Consider the following 27,242-nt stretch of genomic DNA (forward strand, 5'->3'; position numbering starts at 1 on the left):
TTTTACATAAAAAGGGTGTCACCAGTGTGAGACATATAATGACTGACAGTCTGAGTGTGAGTAACTGACAAACTTCAGCTCTCATCTCTGGCATTCACTATGGTGGATGGGGAAGTACTGCAGAAGTTGATTTTCATTACAAACACTTCTAGTAATTCTCCCCTCAAATTCAAATTAGCTTTATTGGCAAGACCAAACACACATTAGCATTGCCAATGCAAGTGTAGTGCTGCCAAATCTGCTGAACTGCACCTTCCCCACACTGACTGCTGGAGATGAAAGCTGTTAAGCACGCTCAGGTCTGCTGTGATTAGGCACATGTAGTGGGAGGAGAGCAGATTGTGTCGTTACGTCTCACACAGAGCCCGTTCTAAGCTATAGCAGGGGTGTGCTTTACAACACTTCTAGTAGTTCGCCTCTCAAATTCAAATTAGCTTTATTGACAGGCCCAAATACACAATAGAATTGCCAATGAAAATGCAGTATTGCCAACTGTGCTGTACTGCCCGTACTCCCACAATGACTGCCAGAGATGAGAGCTGGAAGCTGTCAGGTAATCACACTCAGGTCTGCTGTGCTACAGCACATCTCACTACTCTGCAGTGAGGAGACCAGACTGTTTGTCACTGATATTGTGGAGTGTGTTCTTCTTGACCCCGTGTGTTGATACCTGCTTGTGATTGGTCAGTGTCAAAAAAGGGGGAGAAGTAGACTTTCCCAGTGAAACCTCTTTGGTAATGCCTGGTTGGACGTAAAAAAAAATAAACTGTTTAAGTAACAAATAATTTGATCACTTATATTGGAGCAATGGAGAGGTGAAATAATAAAAAAAATAAAATAAATTACTTACTGGTAATGGGATTTTCCAGAGCCAATGACCGCACCACACGAGAGAGGGGATGCGCCCATCGAGGACAGGAAACCTACTAAATAAAATGGCGGAACTTCACTCCAGCATCAGTTGGGTTACAGAACATGAGAGGACCTCCATACAGTTACCGTATATGCACATACCGTTACCAAACAACAACCACAACACCTTTGGCTTACACACCTAAACATAATGCACATAAACCCAGTGATAGGAAAAGGGAGGAAAAGAATATATGGGTGCTGTCATGGGCTCTGGAAAATTCCATTATGGTTAAGTAATTTAGCATTTTCCGTTCGCCCATGAGAACAACACATGAGGGATTTACAGAGAAAATCAAATGCACCCCTGGGGGGGGGGGACCACCGCCTGTAGAACCCTTCTTTCAAAGGATAGATCAGCAGAGGATAACAGATCAAGCCTATAGCATTTATATGAGGTTGAAGGAAAGGACCATGTTGGTTACAAAGTTGGTCGATGGACACCTCTGCCTTCTCTGCCCAAGAGGTAGCGACCGTAGAATGAGCTTTTATACTGTCTGGGACTGATACCACTAGAGGGATAGGCTAACCTAATGGCTTCCCTAATCTACATTGCTAGGTTACCCCTTGAGAATTTAAGGCCTTTTCTAGAACCTTGGAAAGAAAAACAATGACTGGCCCTTCCTCCATTGCTTTTTAAATTACATGTACTTAGAGTCCTCCTAAAATAAAGTGTGTGGAATTTCTACTCCTTTGGGATCTTAGGATTATTACAAAAAGAGGGAAAAATAAACCCCTGACACCTACCGTATGAAATGTCATGTCTACTTATGGAAGTTAGGGTTGTTTTAAAGCCAGATCCTAGCCATCTTCAAAAAATCTGTGTAAATGGGGAGGTTAATTAACAAAGCCTGTATATCACTAACTCTATGGACTGAAGTCAATGCTTCCAGAATTATATTCTTTAAGGTGAGATTTTTAATGGATGACCCCTCCAATGGTTCACAGGGTGTTTAGTTAACACCTTCAATACCAAGTTCAAATCCCAGGGAGGAATCTGCTCACTAGGGATTGGTTTTGACCCATCACAAGCTTTAATAAACCTAGTTATCCATCTTTTCGCTCCCAAGTTATATGTATACATTGCCCCTATGGCCCAAACCTGCATGTTCAGAGTGTTCTACTCCCTCCTGGAGAAATTCTTAGATAGATTTAATTGGAACTTCCTCACCCAGACTTTCTGGACAACCAGTCAGGAACTTTTTCCAAGCTCTACTGTATATTTCTGTCATCACTGACGCCCCCTGAGGAAGCGGTTATACATATACGCGAAACGCGCGTTGGGGTACACATCCAGGACCCAGACGGGCTCACCAGAACTTTCATGGGTAATTAATCTCTATTTTTTACATCCTATATGTTGCAAAGCATGTATGCATGCATGGTCTGGCTGTGGACATCATTGTTAGATGCCAATACCTTTGTTTGATTGCCATGCACCTTAGTACCTATATGGAGTTTACTACTATTTGCTGCAACATATAAACTATATTATTATTACCATTGCGCCCTGTTCTGTGTACCTGATGTACTGGTTGCATTTAGGATTTAGTCACAATTGTTGCTTTTTATATGAAGCTTTTCCACATGTATTATGTATGTGTTTGTATGCAAAATAGAACTTCTAATAAATATGATATAATATTATTCTTTTTGGGCTATTTTTGACTCTATGTTCTCCAAGTAATAATAATATGATTTCGAGTCGCCATATGTGTATATATTTACTGACGATTGTATTAAAATAATCACTGGTTTTCTGCTGCTTTTCTGCTGTTTTCTGTAGGTACTAAACTTGGGGAAAACCCTTTCTAGATCAATAGTGACCTTTCAAATTCCAGGCTGTCAAATGAAGTAGCGTCATTTGCGGATGGCAAACCAGACCTTGGATGAGCAGATCGGGGATCTCTGGCAAGATCCATGGAATGGAAATGAACATCAGCCTCATCCTTGAAAACGGCAGTCTTTTGGGTCAGAATGGGACGATCAGGATTATCCTTGCTTGGTCCTCCCTGACGGTTAGGCTTCTTTCACGACGGGGACGACGGGCAGCGCAGGACCAGTCGCTGAGAGATTTTCCAACGTGCAGAAAAAACGTTACTCTGAACGTTTTCTCCGCCCGACGGACAGCTATTTTCCGACAGATCCAGTGCACGACGGATTAAACGGATGGCCATCGTCACAATCCATCGCTAATACAAGTCTATGGGAAAAAACAGGATCCTGCCAAAAAATTTGCAGGATCCTGTTTTTTCAAAAATCGACGGATTTTAACGGGAGCTAAAAGACGGGAAGTGTGAAAGAGGCCTTAGTACTGCTGGAATCATCATTGCTGGATGAAAAGCATAGGGTAGGTCGAAGATCCATGGAATCTGGAAGGCATCTACCACATGAGAATTTTCCCTTGGATCTAGCAAGCAGAATTTTTTCACCTTCCTGTTCTGCCTGCTTGCGAACTGGTCTATGCACTTGGAAGGCCCCACAGGTCTACAGTTTGCTGGAATACTATGAGATTCAGGGCCCATTCTCCTTGTCGCAGTTGATTCCAACTCAGGAAGTCTTTTATGTGCAATGCTGTTAATGACCAGAGATGTTGTTCCATTATTTGGAAAATTCCTTCCGTTGCTAGCAAAGAGCGAGATTTTGTCTCCTCTGAAGGTTGATGTAAGCTACCGTTGTTCGATTGTCTGACAGGATACGGACATGACTGCCTTGGAGAGATGCAAGAGATTTTTGTATTGCATATTTTACTGCCAGCAGTTATTTCATGTTTGACAAACTTCTTTTCTCGCATTCTGACCAGATGCCCTGGACTACAGAGTCTCTCAGATGCGCTCCCCATCTATTTGTGCTTGCATCTGTAGTTATGACATCATTGATCTGATACTCCCAATGGGGCCCCTACTGAAGAATTACTTATCTGTCCTTCCAAACATACTCTGAACCTTTTCTCGCCTGTCAATATCTCCCGCTGGTATTAGCTTTGATTTCCTTAGGTTCAGCAGCCAACCTAATTCCTCTAAATTGGCTCTGACCCTTGCAAGCTGAAAGTTGCAGTTTTAAATGATTTCCTGGTGGTAGGCAGATCAGTAAAAGTATGAATTATTACTGTATCCTGTTTCTAAAGATGCGCTGTTGTTTCCACTATGACTTTTGCAAATACTCTCGGAGCCATGGATAGACGGACGAGCAAAGCCCTGAACTGAAAATGTCTGATCCTTCTATTCATGGCTAGGGCCACTGTGAGGAATTTTTGATCTTCTGCACAAATCGGAAAATGGTAATATGTGTCTTTCAGTATGCGTCCACACAGTAATGTAGTAACCTGGAGTCAGAAGTTTTATAGCCGATTTTATAGACTCCATCTTGAAGGGTCGATATATCAGTAATTTGTTCAGACCACTCAAACTGACAAAGGATCTGAAGGTGCCATTTGGCTTTTTTATCAAGAAAATGGGGGCAAAGAATCCGATCCTTCCACCGCCATCGTTGTGAGGGCTTGTTTCTTAACTAAATTCAAAACCCCTGCTTCCAAGGCTAACTGTTCCTTGCAAGACTTCCAGAGAGATGTTCATGTGAAGTTTCGAGGAGGGACAGTGTGAAGTTCCAACCTCAGGCCTGTTTCCTCTATCCCTAGAATCCAGCCATTGTACGGCTTCCTTCACCGAGGAGGGAGCCACAAACATGAAACCTCGAATTTTTGCTCTTTTGTCATTTCATTTTTCTTGATCCCTAGGAGGTTTCTTTTACTGTATCCTCTGTTCTGACAGGACATCCTATACTCCAGGATAGACAAACTGGGGAATCAACAAATTTGCCCTAGATCCAGAACTTGACCAAAGAGAAACTCCCCATCACACAGAATTAAACATAGCTTGGTCTTAGACTGGACATCCCTGGCCAGCATTTTAGCCATGGCCCCCTATGAGCGGCATTAGAGAGGCCCGCTGACCTTGCCCCCAGCCTCAACGAGTCTGCTGTGACATCCGAAAGACTGCTTCTCCCAGCATTAATGGTAGATCGGCCAGGATATTTTCACTTGGAACATAATCCTTTAGTTGACCTTCCAGTTTTTTCAACCAAATCATTAAAAATCTGGCCGTACAGGTTGCCGAGATAGCTGGATTCATGGCACCTGCTGAGGACTCCCAGGTGTGTCTTAAGTAACAGCCAGCCCTTCCATCTAGAGGGTCTTTCAGGACACCAATCTCTTCATAAGGCAAAGTAGATTTTCTGGACGATTTGTCCACTGCTACATCTATTTTTGGGATATTATTCCATAGGGCTGTTTCCTCCTCATCAAAGAGGTACCTTCTCTTAGAAGAGGAGGGTAGTGAACCCTTGAATTTTTTCATTAATTGGGAATGTGAGCCTCTTTTTTCGCTACAATCCACCAAACATAATATCCTGTATGGAGGGGGTCTTAGCATCAGAAATGCCCATGGTAGCCATCACAGCTTTAACCAATCTATCCGTGTCTTCTATGGGAAAGCATGTCAGACCCCTGCACTGCCCTCAAAGGATAAAGAGGAAGAAGAATCAGATCCACATTCACCTTCTGACTTCATAGATTCATCTGAAACAGTAGATACTATTTTGGACCGGTTTCTAATTTTGGTATATTTCCACTGGGCGTATTACATCAGGATATTCTGCGGATTGGACGCTGTGTAGAGCCGCAGCATCCAGATGTTACAGCATAGTGGAGGGGATTTTATTCAATGAACACATGCGGAATCACCGAGCGCACAAAGGGGGGCATCGCTTTGGGTGGAGCGGGGTATCCGCTGAAACCAAAGCGCAGCCATTATACCCCGTGGACACACACCCTAAGTGCCTTAAGGGAAAGTTACTAGTGACGAGCGAGTGTACTCGTTGCTCGGGTTTTCCCGAGCACGCTCGGGTGACCGCCGAGTATTTGTTAGTGTTCGGAGATTTAGTTTTCATCGCCTCAGCTGAATGATTTACAGCTACTAGCCAGGCTGAGTACATGTGGGGGTTGCCTGGTTGCTAGGGAATCCCCACATGTAATCAAGCTGGATAGTAGCTGTAAATCATTCAGCTGCTGCGATGAAAACTAAATATCCGAACACTAACAAATACTCGGAGACCACCCGAGCAATGAGTACACTCGCTCATCACTAAAAGTTACCTGTGCCCTGATAACAGATTTCATATCAATGGTGAAATTGGGTGATTCTTCAAAGATAGTTCTTTGGATAAATGAGCAGATTCTGTTCTGGCATGAGTCAGGAAACATATCCCTGCAAAGCGCATACTCATTTTTAAGCTTTGCGCTACATTTCGTAGGCCTTTCCTAGTAATTAAATGACAAGAAAAAAAAAACCTAACTAACATGTGAACTTACACAAAGATACCCTTACCAAACATTTGGATGGTGAGTTATCAAATTCGGAGGCTGTTTCAAATCACACATTTTTTCGGCCCTGGTAGCGGTGGATTCCCGACCCACTTTGCTTCTCTGGATGGCCTTAGTGTCGCTTGTGCCACTCGTGTGACTGCCAATGTTGCGCCCACTGGCGTTGTTGCTGCTGCTATTCCTATAATCACTAAGAGAAGGAGAGCTGAAGCAAACCAGCACTTTTGGCGGCTAGACCCCCATTTTAAATGGGAGACCAGCCACCGCAACTCCTGCCCCATGCCTCCTCCGGACTCCCCGAAAGTGAGGTTAAACCTTCCGGGTCAGAAATCTATGGCACGCTAGTCATCAGGGCACGAGAATCCCAGTGCGACCTGTGCATGTGTAGACACTACGGCCAGCAGACATCTGAAAAGTCTCTGTAGCTCGCGTCCATGGTGCCACCTCCAGTACCTGACACAGGCGCTACAGGCAAGGAGCCGTTCTTCTAGATAGTCAGGCCTGTTTAAGTTCTTTTCCCAATCCTTTTTCACGCCTGATGTCTTCAGCTTCAGGTCCCTTCAAGGACAGGAAACCAGCTGATGAGGGAAGGGGGGAGAGGTTCCGCCCTTTTATTCAGTAGGTTTCCTGTCTTTTATGGATGAATCCTCTCTCTTGTGTGATGCCATCATGGGGAAAAAGAAAAGTTGTATTCTGAAAGGTCCTTTTTAAATGAGTGCTGTGTAAATATAGCTTATTGCACAATTAAATGTTTTATAACTGTGTAATATGTAATTTAATTCCGCACTTTTTTTTTTAGAATCCTTGTTTGCGGTCAGCGAAGGGAAACATTGCGCACATGGAATAACACTGTGCACTGCAACCTTTGGGGAGCTGAGCTCAATGCATAGGCAGCGGGGTGAATCTATAAACTACCCCATTAGTCTGTATTCGCTTGGAGTTCACACTGCTTAGAATGAAGAAGAAAAAAAAAAAAAAACACAGTAGGAAAAACAACTCATTGCAATGAATACATCGTACTTGCATAAATCAGAAAACCCCTTTAAAAAGGAATGTGTCATCAGCAAATGATCTATTCTTTAACCTCGAAACCTGTTTTCAGCTTCATGACCAGGCCAATTTTTTCAATTCAAAACAGTGTCACTTTATGTGGTAATAACTCTGGAACGCTTCAACGGACCCCACTGATTCTGAGAAAGTTTTTTCGTGACACATTGTACTTCATGATAGTGCTAAAATTTGTCCGATACGACTTTCGTTTGTGAAAAAAAATAAATCAAAAATTTCATGATAATTTTTCAAATTTTAAAACTTTTCATATTTATGCCTTTAAATTAGAGAATCATGCCACTCAAAATAGTTAATAAGTAACATTTGCCACATGTCTACTTTATATCAGAACAATTTCTGATTTTTCAAACAAAATTTACAATTTTTTTTTTTTTTTTTTTTAGGGACCACATCACATTTGAAATTACTTTGAAGGGTCTACATGACAGAAAATATCCAAAAGTGACACCATTCTAAAAACTGCACCCCTCAAGGTGCTCAAAACCACATTCAAGAAGTTTATTAACCTTTCAGGTGCTTCACATTAATTAATGGAATGTGGAAGGGAAAAATAAACATTTTAACTTTTTTTCACAAAACTTATCTTTTTACCCCAATTTTTGTATTTTCATAAGGGTAACATCAGAAAATGGACCGCAAAAACCATTGTGCAAGTTCTCCTGAGTACAAAGATAGCCCATATGTGGGGGAAAACCACTGTTTGGGCACACGGCAGGGCTTGGAAGGGAAAGAGCACCGTTTCATTTTTTTTTTTTTTTTTTTTTTTAGAGCAAAATTGACTGGAATTGAGAGTGGACGCCATGCTGCGTTTGGAGAGCCCCTGATGGGCCTAAACTGTGGAAAACCCCACACACATGACACCATTTTGGAAGCTAGAACCTTCAAGGAGCTTATCTAGATGTTTGGTGAGCACCTTGAAGCCCCAAGTGCTTCACAGAACTTTATAACGTTTAGCATGAAAATAAAAAGAAAAATCGCATCTTTTCCCAAAAAATGTTTTTTAGTCGCAATTTTTTTTTAATTTTCACAAGGGTAACAGGCGAAAATGCACTGCAAAAACTCCCCATAATGCCTGCAGATCGAAACAGCACAAGAGCATTGTACAGTGCCATCTGTACAAAGTGCACGGCCAATTTTTTTGTACCAAACTCTGGCTTTTCACATGGTAAGGTTTGAGAGATCGACACCCCCCATGTACTTATTATAAGCCAAGACACAATCTGGCTTTGGGTCTTGTGGTACGTCGGACAGTGACATGGAAGCTGTTGTCACGGTGTATGGTGGTCAAGATAAGGACATCCCTTTTGTCCTTATACTAGACCACCAGCATGTTGTCGCTGCATTGGGTTCTGCCGTCGCCCTTTTTCAGCAGTTGCCCAAGTAGCGGCTTAGGGAGACCTCTCTGATTTTTTTTTGCATGGTGCTGCATGCAACTGTACCTCTGACAGACAGGGGGTGGAAAAGTGGGACGCTGGTGTAAAAGTTATCAATGTAGAGATGATAACCCTTATCCAGCAGTGGGTGCAGCAATTCCTACACAATTATCCCACTCACCCCCAGGATGGGAGCATTCAGGGGGGGTTAATACAGGTGTCCTTCCCTTCGTGGACCCCAAATCTGTGGGTGTATAGGGAACAGGGATTGGGGAAATGCTGCTGTGCTCACAGATCGGTCACACAGCAGCCAGCACACAGCGCAGGAGACGGATGGCAGGAGGATTACACGCTCGCCCAGGTAACACGGGGGTATACAACCACTCTGCACGCCAACTCTGAGGTAAAGATGGCATGCATGCAGAGTGGTGATCGCGATTTAAGCTTAACCCCTTTGGCGCTGATTGGATGAACAATAGCTACTGACCAATCAGCACCAAATAAGGCGAGGTAACGTGGTGATCACCCCATCTATTAGGACGGCTGTGATTGGTGCTAATTCTTATTTTTGTAACTTTATTATGACATTGTTGTGATTGCCTGATCAAAAGGGGAGGGGGAAGGTACAGCCCCCCGGGGTGACGTGCAGGGATGACCTGGGGTCAGCGACAGCAGCCATCTTAGCTCGGTCACTGCCCGATGACCAGAAATAACGGCGCTGTATACATACTTTGCGGAAACGCAGCTCCCGCAGTGCAGTGTATATACAGGGCATGTCGGGAAGGGGTTAAATCAGGTTTTCTTGTTAAATATATTTTTTCAATTGATACTTTTTTTATATTTCATTTTACTATCGCAAAAAAAAAAAAAAAGGAATGAATAGAAATCTTGCCATTTTCACATTGGCCATTGGGTCTTTTATAAGACTCCTACTTCCTTTTCTTCACAAGGACATTAGCAGCAATAGACTGACCCAAACCCTATCTGTTTGTATAGAAGTGTTAGCTGAGAATGCTCTAATCTGGGCACAGAGCATTGTGAAAAGAGGAGGAGGAGGTCATCAGAGACATCACCTGTTGTGAATGGTGGATCCTGTGCTTTCTACAGTATATGGAGGTGTTACCTGTCATTGTAATCCTGACTGTGAAGATAACGAGATTGCTGAAAAGCTTTCCTAATAGAAAGTATGTGTCGAATTTTAGGTCTAGTAGCCAATGTGAATATTTCAAAATTTCTGATTGTTAACATAAAAGTTGTAAAAAATTTACATTAAAATAAAAAAACTGAATTAAACCATAGGTCATTTCCCTTTAATGTCTTCCTAAGACAATGAGGTCAATATTTTAGAATGATTTGGCGATAAGATTATATACTTGGATCAGTAACCGGCATAATTAGACTTGATGTACAGGATGCGAGGCGCAGACAGGATGCGAGGTACACCACTGGTTAAAAGTAAGAGCATTTTTGAAAGCTCCTCATGAAAAAGTTCTAAGCAGATGAGGGCAAATGGTGGGAGACAAAGTTGCCGAGGACTTGCGTGTCTCTCCTAATAGCAGTAGCCTGACTGGGCAGACAGAACAGTCTCCCATCAGCTAACCATTGATGCTCCAGGGGAGGGCTGGAACATGCGGTTCCCAAATCAATCAGGCACGGCACTCAGCAGTCCGGGAACCACGTGGGGATTACCAGGAGTGACACACGGCATTTCCCCGGCTCAGTATGACCGGTCACACGGCTGCATGAATCATCCACACACACACACCCCGGTGCCGCCGGGCAGCCGCACTCACCAGGTCGTTCTTTCCCGGTGCCTTTAGATTCTGCAAACTTCTCCAATAAACTTTCCATTGTAATGTTCTCCATGTTATTTATAAAGTCTTCATGTACCTGCAAATAAGGAAAGTGAAGAGCTGGAAGTGTAAGAATAGTGAGGAATCCGACAGGGAGCGTCATCAATAACACAATAAGGGAAAAGCAGATCATTTATTAGAGAAAATGTAAAATATGCAGTGGTGGGGTTATACCAAGCTAAAAGCGCCACAAAGCTGGAGTAATTTGCGTAACAAACAAAAACGGACATTGACTACATGTGCTCTATATATTCTGTGTTTTAGGCAGGTTCTCCACACTGATGACATGGGCCGTGAGGTGCTGACAGGTGATATTATATGTGACTCAGTGAGCCAAAAACTCCGTGCACTTACTAGGAGCAGGGGAAAATTGGCATTAGACCCGCAAAAGTCAAAAAATGCTAGGGCAACCTCCCGTTATGTCAAAATTATGGGAACTTTCACAGCCTTGATCAACCGGAGAGTTAGGCTGTGTGCACACATTGCTGATTTTTTGCGTTTTTTCGTGATAAAAACGCTATAAAACCGCAAAAAAACAGCATACAATATGCATCCCATCATTTAGAATGAATTCCGCAATTTTTTGTGCACATGATGCATTTTTTTCCGCGAAAAAAACGCATCGCGGTAAAAAACGCAGCATGTTCATTAATTTTGCGGGTTTTTTTGTGGATTTCCCACTATAAAATGCATTGGGAAATGTCCGGAAAAAAACGCACCAAAAACGTGGCAAAAACGCATGCAGATTTCTTGCAGAAAATTTCAGGCTTTTCTGAGGAATTTTCTGCAAGAAATCCTGAACGTGTGCACATAACCTAAGAGTCAACAGTCTAAAAATATTGCTCATTAATCAAACAGCGTGAACCACTATGATAAATTTGGCACATTCCAAGATCGTCCAGTCCGAGTTTGACCATCTGAGAATTACACAGTATTGGTACATTTTTACTATTTTATGCTGCACCCTGGGGCTATTAACCCCTTCCCGACCCATGACGCCTATGTGGCGTCATGGAATGATCGCGTCCCTGCAGATCGGGTGAAGGGGTTAACTCCTATTTTACCCGATCTGCAGGGAGAGGGGAAGTGGTACTTCAGCCCAGGGGGGGTGGCTTCACCCCCCCGTGGCTACGATCGCTCTGATTGGCTGTTGAAAGTGAAACTGCCAATCAGAGCGATTTGTAATATTTCACCTAAAAAACTGGTGAAATATTACAATCCAGCCATGGCCGATGCTGCAATACCATCGGCCATGGCTGGAAAACCTGAAGTGACCCCCCCCCCACCCCACCGATCGCCCCCCCAGTGCTCCGTTATGGGGTCCGGTCCCCTCCGTCCTGTGCTCCGCTCCCCCGTCCTCCTGCCCGCTCCCCCCCTGCTCCTATGTCACCCACCGGTGCTCCGACGCCCCCCCCGTGCCCCGATCTCCCCCCCCTTATACTTACCGAGGCTCCCGGTGTCGGTCCGTCTCCTCGCTGGGCGCCGCCATCTTCCAAAATGGCGGGCGCATGCTCAGTGCGCCCGCCGAATCTGCCGGCCGGCAGATTCATTACAAGTACATTTTGATCGCTGTGGTAGGTTCTATCACAGCGATCAAAATAAAAAAATAATAAATAAACCCCCCCCTTTATCACCCCCATAGGTAGGGACAATAATAAAATAAAGAAAATATTTGTTTTTCTTTTTCCACTAGGGTTAGGGTTAGAACTAGGGTTAGAACTAGGGGTAGGGTTAGGGGTAGGGTTAGGGTTACGGGTAGGGTTAGGGTCAGGGGTAGGGTTATGGCATGTGCACACAGAGCGGATCGGCCGCGGTTCCGCAGTGGATCGGCAGCGGATCCGCAGCGGATCCGCAGTGGATCCGCAGCGGATCGGCCGCGGATCCGCAGCGGATCCGCAGCGGATCCGCAGCGGATCGGTAGCGGATCGGCAGCGGATCGGCAGCGGATCGGCCGCGGATCCGCAGCGGATCGGCAGCGGATCCGCAGCGGATCGGCAGCGGATCGGCCGCGGATCCGCAGCGGATCGGCCGCGGATCGGCCGCGGATCCGCAGCGGATCGGCCGCGGATCCGCAGCGGGTCGGCAGCGGATCCGCAGCGGATTGGCCGCGGATCCGCAGCGGATTGGCCGCGGATCCGCAGCGGATTGGCCGCTGCGAATTCGAAGCAGTTTTCCATCAGGTTTACAGTACCATGTACACCTAAGGAAAACCAAATCCGCTGTGCCCATGGTGCAGAAAATTCCGTGCAGAATCGCTGCATTGTATTTTCCGCAGCATGTCAATTCTTTGTGCGGATTCCGCAGCGTTTTACACCTGTTCCTCAATAGGAATCCGCAGGTGAAATCCGCACAAAAAAACACTGGAAATCTGCTGTAAATCCGCAGGTAAAATGCAGTGCCTTTTACCTGCAGATTTTTCAAAAATTGTGCGGAAAAATCTCACACGAATCCGCAACGTGGGCACATAGCCTTAGGGTTAGGGTTGGAATTAGAGTTAGGGTTGGAATTAGGGCTAGGGTTTGAAATAGGGTTAAGATTAGGCTTGTGGTTAGGGTTACGGATAGGGTTAGGGGTGTGTTGGGGTTACAGTTGTGGTTAGGGTTGGGATTAGGGTTACGGTTGGGATTAGGGTTAGGATTAGGGTTGGAATTAGGGTTACGGGTGTGTTGCGGTTAGGGTTGTGGTTAGGGGTGTGTTGGGGTTAGGGTTGTGATTAGGGTTATGGCTACAGTTGGGATTAGGATTAGAGGTGTGTTGGGGTTAGTGTTGAAGTTAGAATTGAGGGGTTTCCACTGTTTAGGCACATCAGGGGTCTCCAAACGCAACATGGCGCCACCATTGATTCCAGCCAATCTTGCGTTCAAAAAGTCAAATGGTGCTCCCGCCCTTCCAAGCCCCGACGTGCGCCCAAACAGTGGTTTACCCCCACATTTGGGGTACCAGCGTACTCAGGACAAACTGGGCAACAACTGTTGGGGTCCAATTTCTCCTGTTACCCTTGCAAAAATAAAAAATTACTTGCTAAAACATAATTTTTGAGGAAAGAACAATTATTTTTTATTTTCACGGCTCTGCGTTATAAACTTCTGTGAAGCACTTGGGGGTTGAAAGTGCTCACCACACATCTAGATAAGTTCCTTCGGGGGTCTAGTTTCCAAAATGGGGTCACTTGTGGGGTGTTTCTACTGTTTAGGCACATCAGGGGCTCTGCAAATGCAATGTGACGCCCGCAGACCATTCCATCAAAGTCTGCATTTCAAATGTCACTACTTCCCTTCCGAGCCCTGACGTTTGCCCAAACAGTGGTTTACCCCCACATATGGGGTATCAGCATACTCACAACAAACTGGGCAACAAATATTGGGGTCCAAATTCTCCTGTTACCCTTGTGAAAATAAAAAATTGCTTGCTAAAACATCTTTTTTGAGGAAAGAAAAATTATTTTTTATTTTCACGGCTCTGCGTTGTAAACTTCTGTGAAGCACTTGGGGGTTCAAAGTGCTCACCACACATCTAGATAAGTTCCCTTGGGGGTCTAGTTTCCAAAATGGAGTCACTTGTGGGGAGTTCCTACTGTTTAGGCACATCAGGGACTCTGCAAACGCAACCTGATGCCCGCAGAGCATTCCATCAAAGTCTGCATTTCAAAACGTCACTACTTCCCTTCCGAACCCCGACGTGTGCCAAAACAGTGGTTTACCCCCACATATGGGGTATCAGCGTACTCAGGAGAAACTGGACAACAACTTTTGGGGTCCAATTTCTCCTGTTACTCTTGCAAAAATAAAAAAATTCTGGGCTAAAAAAATATTTTTGAGGAAAGGAAACATTTTTTATTTTCACGGCTCTGCGTTATAAACTTCTGTGAAGCACTTGGGGGTTCAAAGTGCTCACTACACATCTAGATAAGTTCCCTTGGGGGTCTAGTTTCCAAAATGGAGTCAATTGTGGGGAGTTCCTACTGTTTAGGCACATCAGGGGCTCTGCAAACGCAACCTGACGCCCGCAGAGCATTCCATCAAAGTCTGCATTTCAAAACGTCACTACTTCCCTTCCGAACCCCGACGTGTGCCAAAACAGTGGTTTACCCCCACATATGAGGTATCAGCGTACTCAGGAGAAACTGGACAACAACATTTGGGGTCCAATTTCTCCTATTACCCTTGGGAAAATAAAAAATTCTGGGCTAAAAATCATTTTTGAGGAAAGAAAAATTATTTTTTTATTTTCACGGCTCTGCGTTATAAACTTCTGTGAAGCACCTGGGGGTTATAAGTGCTCACTATGCATCTAGATAAGTTCCTTGGGGGGTCTAGTTTCCAAAATGGGGTCACTTGTAGGGGAGCTCCAATGTTTAGGCACACAGGGGCTCTCCAAACGCGACATGGTGTCCGCTAACGATTAGAGCTAATTTTCCATTCAAAAAGTCAAATGGCACGCCTCCCCTTCCGAGCCTTGCCGTGCACCCAAACAGTGGTTTACCCCCACATATGAGGAATCGGCATACTCAGGAGAAATTGCCCAACAAATTTTAGGATCCATTTTATCCTGTTGCCCATGTGAAAATGAAAGAATTGAGGCTAAAAGAAATTTTGTGTGAAAAAAAAGTACTTTTTCATTTTTGCGGATCAATTTGTGAAGCACCTGGGGGTTTAAAGTGCTCACTATGCCTCTAGATGAGTTCCTTGGGGGGTCTAGTTTCCAAAATGGGGTCACTTGTGGAGGAGCTCCAATGTTTAGGCACACAGGGGCTTTCCAAACGCGACATGGTGTCCGCTAACAATGGAGATAATTTTTCATTCAAAAAGTCAAATGGCGCTCCTTCCCTTCCGAGCCTTACCATGTGCCCAAACAGTGGTTTACCCCCACATGTGAGGTATTGGTGTACTCCGGCGAAATTGCCCAACAAAATTTAGGATCCATTTTATCCTGTTGCCCATGTGAAAATGAAAAAATTGAGGCTAAAATAATTTTTTTGTGAAAAAAAAGTACTTTTTCATTTTTACGGATCAATTTGTGAAGCACCTGGGGGTTTAAAGTGCTCACTATGCTTCTAGATAAGTTCCTTGGGGGGTCTAGTTTCCAAAATGTGGTCACTTGTGGGGGAGCTCCAATGTTTAGGCACACGGGGGCTCTCCAAACGCGACATGGTGTCCGCTAAAGATTGGAGCCAATTTTTCATTCAAAAAGTCAAATGGCGCTCCTTCCCTTCCGAGCCCTGCCGTGCGCCCAAACAGTGGTTTACCTTCACATATGAGGTATCAGCGTACTCAGGACAAATTGGACAACAACGTCCGTGGTCCAGTTTCTCCTTTTACCCTTGGGAAAATAAAAAATTGTTGCTAAAAGATCATTTTTGTGACTAAAAAGTTAAATGTTCATTTTTTACTTCCATGTTGCTTCTGCTGCTGTGAAACACCTGAAGGGTTAATAAACTTCTTGAATGTGGTTTTGAGCACCTTGAGGGGTGCAGTTTTTAGAATGGTGTCACTTTTGGGTATTTTCAGCCATATAGAACCCTCAAACTGACTTCAAATGTGAGGTGGTCCCTAAAAAAAATGGTTTTGTAAATTTTGTTGTAAAAATGAGAAATCACTGGTCAAATTTTAACCCTTATAACTTCCTAGCAAAAAAAAAATTTGTTTCCAAAATTGTGCTGGTGTAAAGTAGACATGTGGGAAATGTTATTTATTAACTACTTTGTGTCACATAACTCTCTGGTTTAACAGAATAAAAATTCAAAATGTGAAAATTGCGAAATTTTCAAAATTTTTGCCAAATTTCCGTTTTTTTCACAAATAAACTCAGAAATTATCGACCTAAATTTACCACTAACATGAAGCCCAATATGTCACGAAAAAACAATCTCAGAAACGCTAGGATCCGTTGAAGCGTTCCTGAGTTATTACCTCATAAAGGGACACTGGTCAGAATTGCAAAAAACGGCAAGGTCATGAAGGGGTTAATAAAGGATGGTCCACTAGTGGACAAACCCATTAAATATCACTAGTTGAACATACCTGGCCTATCTGGATGTGGACTTCGCTAACAGAATGGGAAAAGCAGCCAATGATCTCCTTCACCCGGACAAGGTGCGCCTCCTCAATGTCCTGGAATTTCTGCAGAATGTAAATCACCAAAAGTAAGTAAATCTGACCAGCACCAGGCCGCCGGACACAATTACTAGGATTGCACACTACCGCATCCATCTTATTCATGCTGCCCCCTATAAATGGTAAGCTTCATCCCCAGTCTGACAGGACGGCTGTCAGTAAAGGGACACACAGTGGGGATAATAAGTATTTGATACACTGCAGATTTTGCACCGTTTTCCCACCTACAAAGAATGGAGAGGTCTGTAATTTTTTATGGTAGGTACTCTTTACCTGTGAGAGACAGAATCTAAAATTAAAATCCAGAAAATCACATTGTATGATTTTTAAATAATTAATTTGCATTTTATTGCATGAAATAAGTATTTGATACAATAGAAAAACAGAACTTTATATTTGGTACAGAAACCTTTACTTGCAATTACAGAGGTCGGACGTTTCCTGTAGTTCTTGACCCAGTTTGCGCACACTGCAGCAGGGATTTTGGCCCACTCCTCAATACAGATCTTCTCCAGATCTTTCAAATTTCGGGGCTGTCACTGGACAATATTGAGTTTCAGCTCCTTTCAAAGATTTTCTATTGGGTTCAGGTCTGGACACTGGCTAGGCCACTCCAGAGCCTTGAAATGCTTCTTAGGGAGCCACTACTTAGTTGCCCTGGCTGTGTGTTTCAGGTCATTGTCATGCTGGAAGACCAGCCACGGCCCATCTTCAATGCTCTTAGTGAGGGAAGGAGGTTGTTGGCCAAAATCTCACGATACATGACCCCATCCATTCTCCATTCAATATCGTGCAGTCGTCCTGTCCCTTTTGCAGAAAAGCACCCAAAAGTATGTTTCCCCCATCAAGCTTCACAGTTGGGATGGTGTTCTTGGGGTTGTACTCATCCTTCTTCCTCCCAAACAGGACGAGTGGAGTTGATACAAAAAAGTTATATTTTATTCTCAAGTGACCACATGACTTTCTCCCATGCCTCCACTGGATCATCCAGATGGTCATTGGCAAACTTCAAACGGGCCTGGACACGTTCAGGCCAGAGCAGAGGAACCTTGGGTGACCTGAGGGATTTTAATCCATGATGGCGTAGTGTGTTAGTAATGATAATGGTTGAGACTGTGGTCCCAGCTCTCTTCAGGTTGACCAGGTCCTTCCGTCCAGTTCTGGGCTGATTCCAGACCTTTCTCACAATCACCCTTACCCCATGAGGCGAGATCCTGCATGGAGCCCCAGACCGAGGAAGATTGTCAGTCATCTTGTGTATCTTCCATATAATAATAATTGAGCCAACAGTTGTTGTCTTCTCACCAGGCTTCTTGCCTATTGTCCTGTAGCCCATCCCAGCCTTGTGCAGGTCTACAATCTTGTCCCTGGTGTCCCTATACAGCTCTTTGGTCTTGGCCATGGTGGAGAAGTTGGAGTGTGATTGAGTGTGTGGACAGGGGTCTTTTATTCAGGTAATGAGTTCAAAAATTTGCAATTAATACAGGTAATGAGTGCAGAGTAGGAGGGCTCCTTAATCAAAAACTAACAGGTCTGTGAGAGCCAGAATTCCTGCTGGTTGTTAGGTGATCAAATACTTATTTCAGGCAATAAAATGCTATTTAATTATCTAAAAATCATACAATGTGATTTTCTGGTTTTTATTTTTAGATTCTGTCCCTCAGAATTGATGTGCACCTATGATAAAAATTACAGACCTCTCCACTCTATGGTGGGAGAACTTACAAAATCAAATATGGATTTTCCCCACTGTATATAACTGACAATTATCTTTTATGGGGTGGTTTGATGAGAATATTGTATACGTGCACTGCTGGAAATGAAGAGTCTCGGCTGAAAGTTAATACGATGGATGGTCATTTATAAGCAGCCATAGCAGGGGACAGGTATGATCAGTCGATGCTTCAATAAAAAGAAATGTGGATGAGAAACAACCTTTAAACCTTTGAATGCCCCGCCACAAGCTCTGCACAGGTTATATGGCGTGGCAGAATAGGCCCTGTATAATGGGGCCCCGTCCTTCCCTAGAGTGGGGGACGGCTCCTGTTCCAATGGTTGGAACTGGAGGACCCCATGTTCCCAGCTATTTAACCTTTTACTGCCATAGTGAGGAGCACAGTGGCATTAATATAGGGGACCCTCCTGTGACTGGGTCATCAGGATTTCTGGTGTTCACTCAGTTCTTGGACTTAGCGTTCCTGATCAGTCAGTGTCATAGACACCCATAATGTATTACCATATAGAAGCATGTTTCTGCACTAGAAGCTTAAAAGATGGAAGAAAAACATTTTCTTTAACAATTTTTTCTCAAAAAAAAAAAAAAAAAGGAAACATGAATATAGCATGAACAATTATGTATGTCTCCATAAACAGCGCCAAAGAATGTCAGAAAACAAGGCCTCATATGGAGTATTTTAGGATGAATAAAAAGTAACGAGTTTAATTGATGAGAAATATGGCTGTTATCCACTAGGTGGCAGCACTTCCCACAGAACACAACGTTCACATCCTACAGGAGAAACAGCACATTTGTTCCTGAAATTCAGCCACATCCCGCACAATCCCAGGCTTTACCAATTCCTATAAAACTTCTAGAATTGAAAAATATCATAAGCCACAGAGGTGATGGCAGATATGGGGGAAAACCAGAGGGATCTGCTGATAATTATTGAATTCCCAATACAGTATCAGCATAACTTCCCCCCATTTCCAGTGAATACACTGTGTGCAGAATTATTAGGCAAGTTGTATTTTGATCACATGATACTTTTTATACATGTTGTCCTACTCCAAGCTGTTCAGGCTTGAGAGCCAACTACCAATTAAGTAAATCAGGTGATGTGCATCTCTGTAATGAGGAGGGGTGTTGTCTAATGACATCAAAACCCTATATAAGGTGTGCTTAATTATTAGGCAACTTCCTTTCCCTTTGGCAAAATGGGTCAGAAGAGAGATTTGACGGGGTCTGAGAAGTCCACAATTGTGAGATGTCTTGCAGAGGGATGCAGCAGTCTTAAAATTGCCAAACTTTTGAAGTGTGATCACCGAACAATCAAGCGTTTCATGGCAAATAGCCAGCAGGGTCGCAAGAGTGTTGGGCAAAAAAGGTGCAAAATAACTGCCCATGAATTGAGGAAAATCAAGCATCAAGCTGCCATTTTCCACCAGTTTTGCCATATTTCAGAGCTGCAACATTACTGGACTAACAAAAAGCACAAGGTGTGCGATACTCAGGTACATGGCCAAGGTAAGGAAGGCTGAAAAACGACCACCTTTGAACAAGAAACATAAGATAAAACGTCAAGACTGGGCCACGAAATATCTTAAGACTCACTTTTCATAGGTTTATGGACTGATGAAATGAGAGTGACTCTTGATGGGCCAGAGGCTGGATCAGTAAAGGGCAGAGAGCTCCACTCCGACTCAGGCACCAGCAAGGTGGAGGTGGGGTACTGGTATGGGCTGGTATCAAAGATGAACTTGTGGGACCTTTTCGGGTTGAGGATGGAGTGAAGCTCAACTCCCAGACCTACTGCCAGTTTCTGGAAGACAACTTCTTCAAGCAGTGGTACAGGAAGAAGTCGGTATCGTTCAAGAAAAACATGATTTTCATGCTGGACAATGTTCCATCACATGCCTCCAACTCCTCCACAGCGTGGCTGGCCAGTAAAGGTCTCAAAGAAGAAAAAAAAAATGACATGGCCCCCTTGTTCACCTGATCTGAACCCCATAGAGAACCTGTGGTCCCTCATAAAATGTGAGATCTACAGGGAGGGAAAACAGTCCACCTCTAGGAACAGTGTCTGGGAGGCTGCTGCATGCAATGTTCATCGTAACAGATCAAGCAACTGACAGAATCTATGGATGGAAGGCTGCTGAGTGTCATCATAAAGAAAGGTGGCTATATTGGTCACTAATTTTGGGGGGTTTTGCTTTTGCATGTCAGAAATGTTTATTTCTAAATTTTGTGCAGTTATATTGGTTTACCTGGTGAAAATAAACAAGTGAGATGGGAATATATTTGGTTTTTATTAAGTTGCCTAATAATTCTGCACAGCAATAGTTACCTGCACAAACAGATATCCTCCTAAGATAGCCAAATCTAAAAAAAAAAACCCACTCCAACTTCAAAAAATATTAAGCTTTGATATTTATGAGTCTTTTGGGTTGATTGAGAACATAGTTGTTGATCGATAATAAAAATAATCCTCTAAAATACAACTGGCCTGATAATTCTGCACACAGTGTATAAAGAAGTATCTAATTCATAGGGTTAACGGAGAGAGTTAATAGAGAGCTCAGTCATCAAAAGGAAGAAAAAACTAGACTGCTTGGAAAATGCACAAGAAACATTGGAAAAAAAACCCAAAACAAATGACAACAGCTGCATTATGAGCTGCAGACACTAGAGGGCGCACAGGATACACACGTGATAGGTCACCTTCCTACCAAGTATCAATCGATATAAAGGGAAATACAGAAGAACGATCCGTATCAGCGACTGGTAGTCTCAGCCCCCCATACTCCTGTACTCACATATCTCCTGTCCCCACAATATAATCTAACTCCTGAATGGATATTCTGCCCCCCAAAAAGCCACAGTGAATGAACATCACAAGGGACAGCTTTTAGGACATGATGAAGATTCTGCTCTATATTGGCAGACATGAGTCAACCTGAGCTAGATATTAACCATTGAAGAACAACGGCTGAAGGCAGGACAAGTCCACAGATCACGTGGATTTCACCCTAGACTGTGGCGTTGCAGAGCTGCGGCAGGTGTCATCTATTGCACTGACGGGGGAAATCTGCAGTGGAAATCTGCAGACAAGAAGCGTGCAAAATATTCAGTCTATGCAGCATGTGGATGAGATCTGCTGGGAAGTATCCTCTCGGGAAAATCTGACTCATGTGAACATGCCCTTATATTCAGGGCTAAAGTTGCACAACACAAAATTAAGTGTCTGACACAGATCAGGAAATAATCAGCTGTATTAGGGCAACTAATTTGCTCGTTTTTATATACATAGAGGAATCTGTAAGGGTATGCTTCCACAGTCAGTATTGGCTTTGGACACAGCACATGTCCGCTCCATCCTAAGCGCTGCCGGCTTTTGTACGCAGGTGATTCCACATGTGTTCACTGAACCGCATCCTATAGATTGGACGGTGATACTTATCTTGCGGAGACTGAGCATCTGCGCAAGATAAATAGACATACTGCAGCCTGGAAAGACGCGCCGCATGTCCATCTCCGCAGGGAAGCCGGAGTCATCCATGCACGCATAGTGGACGAGATTTCATGAAATCCCCTCCACTATGCTGTAACATCTGGACGCTGCGGCTGTACGCAGCATCCAACCCGCAGCGTTTACTGACCGTGGAAACATGCCCTTATAGATAAAACCCAAGACAGAGTCAAGCAATATATAGAAACAATATTCCCAGGAGCTTAAGACTATGTGAAGACATTGAGAAATTTTTGCACCATTTCTGCATCTCTTGGGAGGAAAAACGCAGCTGCAAAAACCCACGCTTCTGGTGCATTTTTGATGCTTTCTTACGGATTTCAGTGAGGTCAATGGTGAAAAACACCGCCAAAACCGCACAGAGAATTGACATGCTGCAGATTATTTTCTACACAAAATCTGCAAGTATACAATACTCAACGTGTGCATGACACATCAGGTTTCTCCTTCACTTTGCTGGCATCAGGATTGCATCAGCGAAGGAGAAACCTGATGTGTCATGCACACGTTGAGTCTGCATGGCAAAAGCGCACCAAATCTGCAACGTGTGTACAAGCCCTAAACGTTACATGAGCGGATGCATCTGCACCCATTCCGTAAATCATAAACTGGATGCGAGGCAACAACGTATATAAATGAGCATCCCATAAAGGCAAATAGAATGAATTGGGTTTTATGAACATCTAAGACTCAGTGCATATAATCCACGTGACCGGCCGGCACATTAGCATTTCCTAATGCTCTCCTCCATTAAGAACTCTAATGTACAACATCTCGTATTAATGCACTCAAGGAACAGTACGCTCATTACAAAAGTAAATGGGATATCTGAAAGTGTGGTATCTTCACTACATCATCCTGTGTCTGAGAAGCTGATATAGATGAATAATTTCTCCCTAAGAAGATACACTATATGGACAAAGGTCCTGAGAAAGCCACATTACACCTACAAGAGCGGTCATGGCAGTTCCCTTCACAGCTACACCAGCTTCCGCTCTTCTGACAGATTTTGGAGAGTATTTGAGGAAATTTTTGTCCTTCATCCAGAAGAGCATTTGTGGGATCAGACATTGATGCATGAGAGGGCCTCGCCCAAAATCTATTTTCTAGCTAATCCCAAAACTTTTCAGTGGGGTTGAGGTTAGAGGTCTGAGGGGGACCGGACAAGTTCTTCCCCTTCATACTCCACAACCATGTCTTTATGGACCTTCCTTTCTGCACTGGGACACAGTCATGGGGCTCAGAATAGGGCAGTCTCCAAATTGTTCCCACAAAGCTGGAAGTTACAAGTGTCTAAAATGTCTTGAATGTTCAAGCTGTAAATTTCCCTTCTCTGTAACTTAAGAGTAAAGGAAGACCCCTGTAAAACGCCTACAATTTAATAATTTCTCCTCCTGACACAACGCAGTCAGGCAGGCAACACGGAAACCCAGACTGGTCCATGAGATTCCAGATACAGAGAGTCATGACCCGTCACTGCACAAAACCTGTATCCACTGCTCCAGAGACCAGTGGTGGGGTCTTCATATCACGTCATCTGATGCTTGGCATCGTGCTGGGCGATGTACGGTTTGTATGCAGCTGCTCGGCCATGGAAATTACGTCGGGAAGCTCCTGGCACAGTTTTTGTGCAGATGATAAAAAGGTATTTTCATACTTGAAAGGTATCCGGTATCAATGGCTTAAGGGATATCTTCTCAGTCACTGAGGGTCCAACAGTTCTGAGAGCTTCACCGATCCAGAGTATCCTGAAGAACCCTGTGTGAATGGAGCGCTCACTGCCTCTTCCATCATTCATATGGGAGTGCCGAAGATCAACAGAGAGGTGTGCTTGGCTATCACAGGTGGTCCTACTAAGAATGACTGGAGTGGCGTGTGCAAGATCAACCTCAGCTCCATTCACACAGGGCTCTGAGCTCTGGTTCTCGGAATCAGTAGGGATCCAAGAACAGTTTGACCTCCAGTTGATAGATTACAACTTTCAAACTTGAAAATACCCCTTTAATGTCAGAGAAGATTTGGAGTTTTCCCTTATTGAATTTATTGGGGGATGGCACTATGCACCTCAGCACTCGGTGACCCGACTAGTTAACTTTATGTGGTGTGCCACTTGGTGGCTGAGTTGAGGTGGTGTGCCACTTGGTAGCTGAGTTGCTGTGGTGTGTCACTTGGTAGCTGAGTTGAGGTGGTGTGCCACTTGGTAGCTGAGTTGAGGTGGTGTGCCACTTGGTAGCAGAGTTGCTGTATTGTGCCCCTTGGCGGCTGAGTTGCTGTGGTGTGCCACTTGGTAGCTGAGTTGAGGTGGTGTGCCACTTGGTAGCCGAGTTACTGTGGTGTGCCACTTAGTGGGTGAGTTGCTGTGGTGTGCCACTCGGTGGCTGAGTTGCTGTGGTGTGCCACTCGGTGGCTGGGTTGCTGTGGTGTGCCACTCGGTGGCTGAGTTGCTGTAGTGAGCCACTCAGTGGCTGAGTTGCTGTAGTGAGCCACTCGGTGGCTGAGTTGCTGTAGTGAGCCACTTGGTGGCCGAGTTGCTGTAGTGAGCCACTTGGTGGCTGAGTTGCTGTAGTGAGCCACTTGGTGGCTGAGTTGCTGTAGTGAGCCACTTGGTGGCTGAGTTGCTGCGGTGTGCACCTTGGTAGCTGAGTTGAGGTGGTGTGCCACTTGGTAGACGAGTTGCTGTGGAGTGCCACTTGGTGGCTGAGTTGCTGTGGTTCCTAAACTCTTCCACTTTCCAGTAATACCATTCACAGTCCATCGTGGGAATATTTTGTAGGGAAGAAATTCCAAGAACTGACTTACTACACCGGTTGCTCCTATTACAGGACTGCACTGGTATCAGTGAGCACCATAGACAAGTCATTCTATCTGCAGCATAAAGTAAAGGCAGACAGCAATGCGAGGGGCTGGATGTTATACACCTGCGGTAAGGGGACTGAATAAAAAGCCTCATTTCAATATGATAGAGGTTCTAATACTTTTGCACATTTAGGGTCCGATTCTTTGTTGCATTTGCACCGGTGTTTTTCGCCTTATTTATTATTGTTTGCGCCATACTCATCTTTCCATTTGTGGTTTTTTGTCTATTTCATGTGTTTACCGGATTCTTCAATTGCAACTTTTTCAAAAGTTACAAAATTGGTTGCAAATGTGCTGAAGTTACCCCCTGGAGTGATTATGTATACCACAAACTTTAGCAAAAACATTTTACGCTATTTTGAGAAAAGACACAAAAAATGTGAGCGGTAAAAGACCATAATTGACTTTATGCAAAATCCATGAACAGTTTGGACTGTTTTGAAGAATTTGGCACAAAAAATGGCAATGAATGAAAAAAGAGAAAAAACAAAACAAAAGTGAAGTTTAAAAAAAAAAAAAAAAAAAAATCAGTCACAATAGTATGAACTCAGTGATGCACTTCATATGGGAAACAGCCCGGCTTCATAGACAACCTGATGCATTTACCATTGCTGCAAACTTCTATAAAGAAAAAAAAATGTATATAGTATATGCAAGCCACGCAAACAGGAAGAAGCCTGCAGGAAACATGTGATGGGTGAGACAGCAACTATGCCGACATCAGCAAGTGCAAAAGGAGCATCCTGCAGCTTCATGTTTGGGATCGCCCTTGTTATGAGGAAATCCACTGCAGCTCCCAATGATCCCTGCACACGAGACGGAACAGTCCTGTAGCCAACATCCCACTCTAAACACTGCGCTACATGCCGATATATTATAGACACCATCTAGTGCAACGTACCATCACAATGTCACGGGCTCAAACTGGGCCGGTTCTGCTGACTGTCATGGCGTGCTAACTTGTGCTTTGAGCTGTAGCAATCAAGTGTAGGATGACGATTAGAGCCATCAGAAGGTCGTTAATTATTTCCATTCATTACCCAAGATCAGCTGAAGAACGAGCTACATTTTCGTGTGTCAGTCGATCTCATCCCTCGTATGGCCTAAAAAATGAAATCGTCTGCAGCACGTCGTCCCGCAGAGATAGTGGAAGCGCTGCAGAATACACAACCTGTCTGGGGGCTGAAAACCGCACTGATGAGCTTTTCTCTCCAGCATTAGAAAAACGCTTTAGTTTGGCACCATTCATTCTCATACTGTGGCGCGGCACTGGTTATGGACACAAATCTGGAATGCTTCATCTTTCTGCTGCTCTCACAAGTATTTCCAGTGCTGGAGCAGCCTGTGGTAGAACACGTTGACCTCTTCCGGAATATTAGGAGTCCACCGGGGTGTGGCGTTCTGCATTAATCCTGATGGCGCGACTGAACGAGTGCCAGGCTCCGGTTACCCATAACAAGCTGCTCACGTCACGGCTGCACTGGTCTATCGGATAATCTGGCGCAGCCCCTCACTTCACACACAGAATCCTGCAGTTGCATCTGAATCGGGAGATTACCCTTCACGATCTACGCCAGTGGCCACTGTACATAGAAAAAACACTAAACACTTGGCGTGTCTTGTTGGGAACTGTAGATCCACAATAGCCGGATGGTGGAAACCACTTATTGGCAAGTGTACGATTCTACTGCAGTACCACAACAGGCTAAAGTGAAGCGCTACATTATCACTTTTGGTCGATGGGGCTGAGTGAGGACATATTTTTTGCAGCCTGAGCTGATGTTTTTATTGATACCATTTTGGGGGTAGATAGGATGTTTTAATTGCCTCTGATTGCATTTTATTGCAGCATTGTGGCGGCTGAAAAAATGCAATTGTGTTTTTTTTATCCTTTTCTAATTACACAGTTTACCGATCGGGTTAATTTATTTTATACTTTCATAGCTCGGACTTTTATGAATGCGCCGATACCAACTGTGTATTTTTTAAATTTCTTTTCAATGGGGGGAAAAGTGGGTGATTGGAACTTTTTTTTTTTGTTCGTATTAAAAACTTTTTAATTTCTACTGTATATTAGTCCCCTTATGAGACGCAAATCTGCGATCACCCCATCGCTTGTACTATATACAGCAAGCCATAGCAGTGCTATGTACAGTGAAAATCACAGTCTCCTATGAACGCCAGCTACAGGGTGGTTTTCACAGGAGCACTCTCATGACAGGCATGGGGGTCTTGAGCAGACCACCTGTGGTCATAGAAACCCATCATGATTGCATCATGGACACACCGATGGCCTCATGGTATGATGCACCATCCTGCCGACGCACATTAAATGCCACTGTCAGAGATTGACAGCAGTATTTAACAGGTTAACAGCTGCATGTGGATCACTGCTCCAGGAGTGGCTGTTAAGAGGCAGATGATGGCTGAAAAAA

At 44.1% G+C, this 27,242-nt stretch overlaps 1 protein-coding gene across 1 annotated transcript in view; it reads right to left on the reverse strand.

The window, feature by feature from the left end:
• FCHO2 (FCH and mu domain containing endocytic adaptor 2) overlaps window positions 1-27,242 on the reverse strand; it is a 138,727-nt gene that overhangs the window by 46,379 nt on the left and 65,106 nt on the right. Inside the window, exons 7-8 of the mRNA XM_077287864.1 lie at window positions 16,610-16,708; window positions 10,530-10,626 (exon numbers count right to left, since the gene is read on the reverse strand). Coding sequence (XP_077143979.1) covers window positions 10,530-10,626; window positions 16,610-16,708 — 196 coding nt within the window. The remainder of the gene's footprint in view (window positions 1-10,529; window positions 10,627-16,609; window positions 16,709-27,242) is intronic.

The sequence above is a fragment of the Ranitomeya variabilis genome, chromosome 1 (genome assembly GCF_051348905.1).
Source record: "Ranitomeya variabilis isolate aRanVar5 chromosome 1, aRanVar5.hap1, whole genome shotgun sequence".
Taxonomy (NCBI): Eukaryota; Metazoa; Chordata; class Amphibia; order Anura; family Dendrobatidae; genus Ranitomeya; species Ranitomeya variabilis.